Genomic DNA, 11,409 nt, shown 5'->3' with positions numbered 1-11,409 from the left:
CATTCCATGTGGTTTGGTCAAGAAAACAAGCTTGTTGCATATGCAGACGATGCTACGCTCTGCATCAATTCCATCTCCTGAATATAGATCTGGGGTTGCTGAATCCCTTAATAGAGATCTAGCTAAAATTAGTGCATGGTGCAAATTATGGGGTATGAAGTAGAATCCTAACAAAACTCAAAGTATGATTATAAGTAGGTCAAGGACCGTGGCTCCTCAACATCCGGATCTCAACATTGATAAAGTTTCTTTAACTTTGTATGACTTTTAAAATTTTATGTGTGATTCTCGACAGAAAATTTACTTTTGAGAAACACATCAGGTGTGCGCCATCTTCAATTGCACAAAAAAATGGCTTATTGAGAAAGAGTTTCAAGATTTTCGGTGTTCAATCTATTCTGAAGAAGTGTTTTAATTCTTTCATTTTACCCTTTTCTTTCGAGTATTGTTCTCCTGTCTGGTCTTCATCTGCTGATTCTCATCTTAATTTGTTGGACAGGAATTTACGGTCTATTAAATTTCTTATTCCTGTTAAGTATGTTAATATCTGGCACCGTCGTTCAATTAGTTCATTATGCATGTTGCATAAGACTTTTTATAATTCTGACCATCCTTTACATTCAGATGTTCCCGGACAGTTTCCTCCTGTTCGTAATACCAGGTATGCAGTTAATTCTAATAGTCAGGCCTTCTCCATCATAAGGCTCAATACTAGAAGTTTTATTCCAGCAGTGACCAAGTTGTGGAATGATCTTGCTAATCGGGTAGTCGAATCAGTAGAACTTCAAAAGTTCAAACAAGCGGAAAATGTTTTTATGTTGAGCAGGCTTACATAAGTCCTTTTATAGTTTATATACCTATTATCTGTTTTAATGTTAATGTTTTTAAAATATTTTATTTTAGTTTTTCATTATTTTTTATATTGTTTATTTATTTCCATATTTCCTTTCCTCACAGGGCTATTTTCTCCTGTTGGAGCCCTTGGGCTTATAGCATCTTGCTTTTCTAACCAAGGTTGTAGCTTAGCTAATAATAATAATAATAATAATAATAATAATAATAATAATAATAATAATAATAATAATAATAATGTTTTGCCTTGTAACTAGTTTTTTTTACGTTAGTCTTTTCACTTGTAAAATTGTTCTATTCACATGCAAAGAATGCAGTGTTATGCTTTCTGCTTAATTTTTCTGTGAGTCATTTCATCTGTAGAGTTAGTCTATCCACTTGTAAAGAGTGTAGTGTTTTGGTTTTATCCCTACTTTTTTCTGTTAGTCTTCTCATCTCTAAAGAGTGTGGTGTTTTGCTTTGTGTCTAGTTTTTTTATGTTAGTCTATTCATCTGTAGAGTTAGTCTATTCACGTGTAAAGACTACAGTGTTTTGCTTTGTGCTTACTTTTTTCTATGTTAGTCTGCGTTTTTGTTAATTTGCTTCTTAAAAATGATAACGGATCTTTAGATTGTAAGGAGAATGATCCATGTTCTTTTAAAAGATAAATATAAAGATAGTGATCAGAAGGCTTCCCATTCATTCTCTCTCTGTTTTCTTATCTTTTAATACTGTCCCATAATTCATGCTTTATTATTATTATTATTATTATTATTATTATTATTATTATTATTATTATTATTATTATTATTATTATTATTATTACTTGCTAAGTCACAACCCTAGTTGGAAAAGCAGAATGCTATAAGCCCAGGGGCTCAAACAGGGAAAATAGCCCAGTGAGGAAAGGAAACAAAGAAAAATAAAATATTTCAAGAAGAGCAACAAGATTAAAATAAATATCTCCTATATAAACTATAAAAACTTTAACAAAAGTACTTTATAAGCTAAATGAGAACATCATATCAACATTCACAGTAATACATACATACACAGGCACACACACGCACGCACACACTAGCCTGCTTAAACAAATAGCTGTAGTATCTCATGTAAAGTTATCATTAAATTATTTTGTAAACGTAGCAGCCTTGTTTTTGTAATGCATATTAGAGAGAGAGAGAGAGAGAGAGAGAGAGAGAGAGAGAGAGAGAGAGAGAGAGAGAGAGAGAGAGAGAGAGAGAGAGAGAGAGAGAGAGAGAGAGATTATATTTCAAACACAAAGGGTGGATACGTAAACTAGAATTCTTTAGAAATTAATGATTCCGAGATATTTGTCAAAGTATATTGTTAGCCAAACTGATTTTTTTTCTCTCAGCCCCAAGGACACCTGAACGTCACTCAAGCTTTTCTCTATATCCTTATTTAAGGCACCTTCTATCTCACGATTAACTCCTACACTATAGGCTATGGTGAAACTTGGTAGTTATTATCCTACACCATTACTAAGATATGATTACGGTACACTTCTTTCTTTCCTTATTTTCATGTGGCCATTTGATCTATACTTAACAGTAAGCCTAACACTTATCCCTTTGCGTCATCTCCCGCCTTTATCTAGTCTTCAAGCTTCAGTTGTTCTAACTGTGTTTCATTGATGATCATGATAGTATTCCGTATAGTTAAATTTTAATATTACATTAATTTTGGTCTTTACTGGTTCCTGATTGCTTATAGTTATCACGTCATCATCGTTCATTTATATGCGATCTGTATTATTCAGTGTTTGTCTGTGTCTAGCTTATATTTCAACCGGAAATAAAGGAAAAAACCATAAACTAAATAAGGCCTAGCATAAGGACATAAGAAAACCTACAGACCGGCCACTACTAGTAAAGAAGCAGAACAGAAGCTGAAAAAAAAAAAAAAAAACAACATGCGATAACACAGCCAGGATAAGGAATGAATCAAAATCGTGGAAGAGAATTCAACAATGATTCTAGTTAACATTTGGATAAGGAATGAATCAAAATCGTGGAAGAGAATTCAACAATGATTCTAGTTAACATTTGGATAAGGAATGAATCAAAATCGTGGAAGAGAATTCAACAATGATTCTAGTAAATATTTGGAGGACAAAATACAAAAAATAAATTAACAAAATCAACGAAATATGGAATGAAAATTCAGTAGATGAATATAAAGATGAGATACTGAAGATACTTCAAAGAATATTTACAGAACTGCATAAAAAAGATACCGTATATTTTTTTTTCCACATGTTGCTACACGGAACAAGACAAAAAGAAAAACACATGGAGAAGAATTAACAATTGTTATAGAAATATGAGAATGTATAGTTGTCTAGAAAGGAACCTTAAGCCCCTAAAAGGTATAGAAGTGACATAAGAGAAGAAACTTAATATAACAGTAAAAACTATGTTAGTAATCAAAGCTAAGTTAAACATACTAAAGAACACTAAGTCAGGAAATATTAGAGAAAGAGGAAACAAAATATTTGTTATGCGAGATAATTAATGCAATTTTAGAGCCTTTCTACTTTACTGTCCAGCATACAATTATTTTAGGAGTAGTTTTAGTTTCTGGCAAAAACCATACATGAAAGATGAGGATGAATTACAGGCAACATCTTAATTTTCACATATTTATTTAAAGAGGATATTGATGATAGAAAATCCTTTATAAGCCATGCGGTCCTCATAAGAAAAGTTATGCTGTCTGTGCAAGAGATAATTAATAATTATGAAGTTTCTACAGATTGTACGGAGTTGCACCTACAGTTCTAATAGTATATCTGCAACCGCGGTGGTGTGGAGTGAGAGACAAGCTGCAAAGTAGCAGCTGCTACTACTACTACTACTACTACTACTACTACTACTACTACTACTACTACTACTACTACTACTACTACTACTGCTGTTGCTGCTGCCTCAGCTACTCGTCGTTCTTGTGAATGAAGCCAACTACCTCCTCACAACGTTCCCACAACTTCTTAGCAAGGCCTCCATTTCTACACAGATTGGTCATACTCCGCTCCTGTTAAAAATATTAAATACAGAATTCTGTGTCAAAGAAATTAAAATGTTGAGTATGATGAGAGAGAGAGAGAGAGAGAGAGAGAGAGAGAGAGAGAGAGAGAGAGAGAGAGAGAGAGAGAGAGAGAGAGAGAGAGAGAGAGGAGATTTACATATTTATCATTTTTATGCTAAGTTATCAGATGGTGAGTATTATTAAATCAATCATGCAATATGAAAATACAATAAGATGCTTCTAAATTTGTTTTAGCCAGAATAAAAGTAAAAAAAAAAGAAAAAAGAAAAAAGAAAAAAAAACCCTTTTACTAACTATTAATTTGGCAATAGTCTGTTTGGCCTAATATCACAACGTTGATTTATTTTTGATGCATTACAGCTATTTTTAAAGAACACCCATCAGTAGTTTTACCTTGCAGTCAATGTAGAAAGCTCCTGTATGATTTGCAACTTCTTCAGAAACTGCTAAATGTATGAGCGTTTGAGCTCCTTCCTCAGTAGTCTGCGATATGAGAAAAGTGGTTAAAACAGTGTATAAGGAAAATATCTTAGTTTATTCCCTCTTTATTTTATCTTTACAAGCTAGAATTACATACACACAAATTTGTATTCATGTATACATTATACGTATGTATGTATGTATGTATGTATGTATGTATGTATCATAATACGCCTTAATCCCCTTTGGAGGAGCTGAAACAAAAAAAGTCCAGACCTCCTGTTTCTCTTCCTTTATAGTAGGTAGCAGGTTGGCCAGGGGACCAGCCACCCATTGAGGTACTACCGCTGGATAAGTATGGGGTCGTTTGACTGGCCAGACTGTACTACATTGGATTCTTCTCTCACTTTGCCTACACATACACCGAATAGTCTGGCCTATCTTTTACATATTCTCCTGTCCTCATACAGCTGACAACACTTAGATTACCAAACAATTCTTCTTCACCCAAGGGGTTAACTACTGCACTGTATTTGTTCAGTGGCAACTTTCCTCTTGGTTAGGGTAGAAGAGACTCTTTAGCTATAGTAAGCAGCTCTTCTAGGAGAAGGACACTCCAAAATCAAACCATCGTTCTCTAGTCTTGGGTAGTGCCATAGCCTCTGTATCATGGTCTTCCACTGTCTTGGGTTAGAGTTCTCTTGCTTGAGGGTAGACTCGGGCACACTATTCCATCTTATTTTTATTGTTTTTATTAGAAATATTTATTTTGATGTTGCTGTTCTTAGGATATTTTATTTTTTCTTGTTTCCTTTCCTCACTGGGCTATTTTCCCTATTGGAACCCTTAGGCTTAAAGCATCCTGCTTTTCCAACTAGGGTTGTAGCTTAGCAAATACTACTAATACTAATACTAGTACCAAGTTACATGTGTCTGGATTAGTGAGAGGTAGGCCAGAAGTAACCCATGACCAACGAAATGCGGGGAAGAGTTGTATCTTAAAGCTGCGCACCCACATTTGAACATTACATGTTTAAAGTTGGTTGTTTGCGTTGCCACATCCCAATGCCATAATACATCTATACATGTATAAATACTGCACAAGCACACGCACACATGAATGTATGTATGCGTAACATGACTTACCCTTGTTGCTACATTTAGAAAAATCTGATAGATCTTTGCCACCAGACCATTTCCTGTTATATACGGCTGATTTTTTATCATTCCTGGACACATGGAGTTCACGATAACGCCTGGAACAATTAGTAAAATAATATTAAATTACTCTTCCTTGCTTTGCTAGGTTATTAAGCTAATCAACTTCAGAAATTCAAAGAGCTAATTCCATTAAAAACAGTCAAATCTATGTTAATATTCATCCAAACAATATATTTATACCTGATCCTTCCAACAAATGTGCCAGATTATTAGCCATGAGCAAATTACATGCCATGGATTGCGCGTACGCCTTCAAGCCGCCATAGGGTATTGTCTTAAAGATAAGATCCTGAGGGAAGAGATTTTTCCTTTGTAAATTCATTTATAAAGTAAGTGGAGGTATATTAGCATTTAATCAGGGCAATATCAACACTTTCATTATTAATTTTTGATAATATTTCAAAAACCATCTTATTTAAACTTTTGTATTCAGATTTGATATCACACCCTTCTAAATACAAAGTAATTCCTTCCTCTTAAATCTTTAGAAAACTTAATTCTAGAAGGCAAAGGAACAGTAGCTATTATAAAGACTTAATTTTCAATGACAAGGGAACTTTAGCGAGCTTAGGAGACTTAATTTTCGATGACAAAGGAACTTTAGCGACCATAGAAAAACTTAGTTTTTAATAACAAAGGAACTTTAGCGACCTTAGAAAACTTAATTTTTAATAACAAAGGAACTTTAGCGACCTTAGAAAACTTAATTTTCAATAACAAAGGAACTTTAGCGACCATAGAAGACTAAATTTTCAAAGGAGCTTCAGTGAACTTAGAAAACCTAGTTCTTAATGACAAAGGAACCTTAGGTATATAAAAGACTCTATATAACAAAGGAAACTAAAATGAACGACATTTGGTATCTGCTAGCAGATTAGTTTTCATCATAAAATGCAACACACTAGTCTTAAGTATCATCATAGTGTTCGTCAGTATTAAAATAAAACATGTCTTGAACCCGTCTTTTTAATAAGTAAATGCCCTTCTAACTCTTCCATAGATCAGTATTTGATGAACATTAAAACTTAAACACAGGATTTTAAATGAGAGAATAAAGTGAGCTGTCATATAAATGATATTCAATTTAGAAGAAGCTGACGTCACGAATATTTTGTATACGATTATGTAGAAAGTCTAAAATATCTAGTTTTTATCTGTAATCAATGAGATTAAGGATTCCTTTTATTTTTTTGCATCAAATTCTGGCCTACTCTGTATTTCAGAATTGCTTTCATAGAAATAAGGCTATTACGACAGGACACTTGAGTGAAATTAAAAAGAAATATAATAAGTCCTGTAGTCCAATGCCAATAGCTGTTTATCAAGGGAGCAGTTTACTCAAGGTTCAAATTAATTTTGTATCCCGATTTTACCTTTGGGTTGAAAGAGGTCAGAAGAGAGTGGGCTGATGATGCCAAAACCACAACACGACTTGGTGAGCTGGATTTCAGCATTCCTGTTGAAAAAAATCATAACAAACTTACTTTTCTGTAATCTTTTAAATATCAATGTGTTATTTGAGCAACCTTCCAATACACAATTCTAGTTTTCAAGGTAATTATACAGGCTTTGATTAATTTCGCATTTAATGATTAGTATTTATATATAAATATTCTATTGAAGTCATAATCCGATTATTGTTAGAAAATGAAATGAAAAACTCGTGATAAAAAACTGATGGAACAATACAAGAAGCTGTTTCTTAAGACTTATAGAATCAGTTATTAAAAAGACCACTGAAAAAAAATTCTCTCCTTCTCCCCAATGTAGTCAATCTTTATTCGAAGTTTTGTAAAGTAAATTATTTCACGAGATAGTAAATAATTCTAGGTTCTCAAACAAAGTACCAGTAATGCCTCTGGATACGAAGTTAATCGGTCCGGAGTGGCATCTGTATCTATACTGTAATATTATAACTGTTACTCCTACTTTATGGAAGTACGTTTTCTATCAAAGGTAAACATTTCGTTTTCTTTAACTCCCAAATATTTTTAAGAGTAACTACTTAATTGTCCAATTATTATTCGTTAGTGATAGGTCTACGTCAATATATAACCTGCACTTTTTACACACTTATGTTAAGCTATTTTTTTTTTTTGTAATACAGCAAGATTCATTAGTGTTAATATGTACGTGAACTTTGTAGAATGAATAAACTTTAATTGTTCTGTAAATTGTTTTTTAAACTTATTTATTTACCGAAATGAAAGAAAAATATACAGTATACTAAAGTTTTTATATGTGTAATAGCATAGAGCGTACGTACATACTATGCAAAAACACAATATAGTGCTGTTAATTGTCTTTTCTACGTAAAAATGTACTTATTGATATAAAATAGAAGAGCAGGATCTTACGGTGGTAACTAGCATCAAGGTAGGGAGATAGCCAATGGAAGAAAAGGAGGATGGTGACTAGTTTATAGTTTGGTGGCGCGGGAATTTTAAAATTATTCTCGGTCGTTGGGTGAATCTTGTTTTGTATTATGAATATTTTTTGTAATATGAGGAAAAAAAATCTTTGCATCTCGTTTCGTATCCTGAATTTTACCTAAGCCAAAACTTTCCTATCAAGAGGTATCACACTTACCAATTAATAGATTTACCAGTAGGAAATGACCAAAATGATTAGTAGCCATAGTAAGTTCCAAGCCTTCGTCCGTCATGATCTTTGTATCCGATCCACCGAGACTAGCTGCTAGTATCAAAACGTCCAGCCTAGAAAAACAAATGAATATGTTTTGTACCAGAATTCCCTTTCTTCATTCGCGAAACTTTTAAAGTCTTCCTCATTAAGCTACTGTCTAACTCAATTCCTTATCATTGGTCCCCTTCATATATTGCATATTTTTTGTGTAATTAATAGTAATTTTCTACTATTTTTACTTGTCAATCTTTCTATCTGTGTTTTCTGTAAGTTTATTACATTTAGATTTCTACAACTAAATTCAGAGCTCATATGCATGATGGTAACATTAAATGACTAAATGTAAACAGATATGTTATAGTAACTAGATATTCTTATCTATTTTAGGCATTACTTTAATCTCGTGAATAAACATTATCAAATGATGTTTTACCTTCTTTCAGTTTTCAGAAAATCAGCTGCAAAGTTCCTAACCTCCCTTAAAGATGCAGTATTCAGTTTTCTTACCAAGATTACGCCATCAGTTTCTAAACTATTTATAGATGCTGTGAAAAGAATACAGGAAAATATAGAATAATGAATCTAAAATATTTCTATAATTAAGTATAGCTAGCTAAATGTATCATTGACTCTTTTATACTGTTGTATATCTTAAAAATTATTATGGAGTGATGTAAATTCAGAATGTAAGAAAGATTTTTATAGAATATATTCCATAAAGGTTGTGTAAAAGTCCTTTCATTTCACCATTATGTTGTAGAAAAGCTAAAAAATAGAAAAAAAAATAAAGCAGAAATTAAACTTGTGTTCGAAGCAAGCTACTGACAATTTCGATCTGAATTTACCAAAGGGACACTAAGTAGAAATATTAATTTCAAACAAGACAAAATGCTTTATAAATTGTCCAGCATATGAAATTCTCCTGCCAAGACTTTGTTCTAATAAAGATCATATTTCCTAATGTTATTCGTACAAATAGGTCATGTGATCTAACCTGCCATCTTCTGCGCCTCCTTTATTTCACCACATGCTAGAATGACCCTTGCACCACGCCGGGCCAGATCCCGGGCAGCCTCTAGACCGATGCCTGAAATGGGTGTCCAATTTTATTTGACGCTCTCCAAATGTTGAAATTTAAGCGTACAATACATTTGCCACGTTCTTAGGTGATGTTCCTTAGCAATAAAGTGCTGAAATTAAACGATAGTAAATCACTTTCATGGAAGTCTAAATTCAGATTTATTGTATGAAAATCAAATAGAGGACACAAAGTATACTTGAAAATTATTTCAGTAGATCCTATTACTTTTGGAGGTAAACATGCACAAAAAAGAATGAAATTACTTGACAGTATTGAGACCCTGGGGTGAGATAATGGTGTGAGTGAAGAGCAGAATGCAGTGCACAATTCTCAAAGGTGCACATTCAGATGCTGACTAGATTGGCATACTAGATACTTTTTAAGATTAATTGCAACACCATAGAAGTCTGCTATGCCAATTGTCACAATAACTTGAAATAATTTCATTCATGTTGGTAAGGACTTTATAATTTTGATAATTTTCTCGTTTATTTCCTTAGAAAAATTAACCTCAAAGCTTACTCACCTGTAGCCTTAGAAGTGATCAGGATAGTTTTTCCATTTACTGTCTCCTTCGAATTGCAGTACCCAACAGAAGATCGATTGGCGTAACGAAGATACAGAGCATAAGCAAATAACCAAATGGCAGCAGTCAGTATAGAATATATTATAATCCATATTATCCTAACTAACCATGCTTCCTTTACTTCTGCCTCCTCTTCAGGGAATGGCAGAAATGGGACGCCAAAATCTACGTTCTCATTCACCACGGGAAACCGCTGGTTATCCATTCTGTGAGGAAAAATAAAGTTTCTAATTATACAGTTCAAGTACAATGGTTTCTTTAGTATTGTAAGCGAATGAGGAAAATCTAATTTTTTTTCGTTTATCAAGAAACAGTTTTTTTTTTTTTTTTTTTTTATTATTATTATTATTCATTGAATGATTTCAAACATATGTAATATGTGTATGCACCTTGTACATGCATGAATACAAATATGAGTATTGAATTCAATTCTTAAATTTACTCTTCAAGCCTTTCTTTTAGCAGGGTTTGATTGTGTCTTTCTCAATGATATATTTCTTAGATGGTAGGCTCCGGAACTACACGTCTGATCTGAGCCCAAGAGCTCCAACAGGGAAAATAGCACAGTGAGGAATGGAAACAAGGAAATAAATAGATTAAAGGCTGAATATAAGCAATCAAAATGAAATATTTCTAGGAACAGTAACAACATTAAATTAGACTCTTCACATATAAAATATAAAAACTTTAAAGAAACAGGAGGAAGCGAAATAAGATAGAACAGCGTACCCAAGTGTACCTCCAAGCAAGAGAACTCTAATCCAAGAAAGTGAAAGACCATGGTACAGTGGATATGGCACTACCCAAAACTAGAGAACAATGGTTTGATTATAAAGTAACCTTCTCCTAGAAGAAGCAAGAAAGTGGCCTGTGCTTCCTATCAAATTTTATAGGGTACATATGGATGTGGTATGACCATTTCCTAATGTTATAACACAACATAAGTATATATGTGCATTTGTGGATGCATTTACTCGTTACACTCATAGTTACGCAATGTTGGATAAATTAGGAAATTCATTAGTCCAGGTGTTGTGCTCTTTCATAACTAGATTTGGCTGCCCAAAAATTTTGATAAATGATAAAGGTCTCGAGTTTATGAATAAGATGGTGCAATCGGTCACAGACTTGATGAAAATTAAACTTTTCAGTGACCGCATATACCCCCTCAGCTAATACCTAGTGGAATCTCATAATAGGTAAGTGGTGAAAATTTTACGCAACTTAGCTGCTGATGACCCCCATCATTGGCACACCATGCTTTCTATGGCTGACCTAGCTTTGAACATTGTATATAATGCCTCGCTCAGGGACACATCTTCCTTTTGTAGTGTATGGACAGGATCCTGTGTTACCGTATATGGTCCTGATAAATTCGCAACAGTTGTCATATCATTTAGCTGAGCTAAACTGAGTTTATTTACTAAATCTCTTAAGGAGAGTTATAAGTACTACTGAAGGTTTTTGAAAAGAGCTAATGAAAAACACAGCTCTAAGTATGATGGACGCTTCAAAACCGCACCGGTAAAGGTATTTGTGGGCGATCATGTG

At 33.4% G+C, this 11,409-nt stretch overlaps 1 protein-coding gene across 2 annotated transcripts in view; it reads right to left on the bottom strand.

Annotated features, from left to right (window-relative positions):
* Window positions 1-3,193: 3,193 nt before the first annotated feature.
* Window positions 3,194-11,409, bottom strand: part of LOC137649803 (retinol dehydrogenase 12-like) — a 23,239-nt gene continuing 15,023 nt past the window's right edge. The window contains exons 2-10 of one of the 2 annotated variants that reach the window (XM_068382747.1): window positions 9,799-10,064; window positions 9,186-9,278; window positions 8,625-8,736; window positions 8,135-8,262; window positions 6,919-7,001; window positions 5,726-5,834; window positions 5,471-5,580; window positions 4,298-4,387; window positions 3,194-3,889 (exon numbers count right to left, since the gene is read on the bottom strand). In XM_068382747.1, coding sequence (XP_068238848.1) covers window positions 3,788-3,889; window positions 4,298-4,387; window positions 5,471-5,580; window positions 5,726-5,834; window positions 6,919-7,001; window positions 8,135-8,262; window positions 8,625-8,736; window positions 9,186-9,278; window positions 9,799-10,063 — 1,092 coding nt within the window. In that variant the 5' untranslated portion in view covers window position 10,064 and the 3' untranslated portion in view covers window positions 3,194-3,787. The remainder of the gene's footprint in view (window positions 3,890-4,297; window positions 4,388-5,470; window positions 5,581-5,725; window positions 5,835-6,918; window positions 7,002-8,134; window positions 8,263-8,624; window positions 8,737-9,185; window positions 9,279-9,798; window positions 10,065-11,409) is intronic. The other variant, XM_068382746.1, reaches the window with a different exon arrangement.

Source organism: Palaemon carinicauda, chromosome 11, assembly GCF_036898095.1.
Source record: "Palaemon carinicauda isolate YSFRI2023 chromosome 11, ASM3689809v2, whole genome shotgun sequence".
In the NCBI taxonomy this organism is placed as follows: domain Eukaryota; kingdom Metazoa; phylum Arthropoda; class Malacostraca; order Decapoda; family Palaemonidae; genus Palaemon; species Palaemon carinicauda.
The sequence above is the reverse complement of the archived record's forward strand: the minus strand, read 5'-3'. Positions and strand labels throughout refer to the sequence as shown.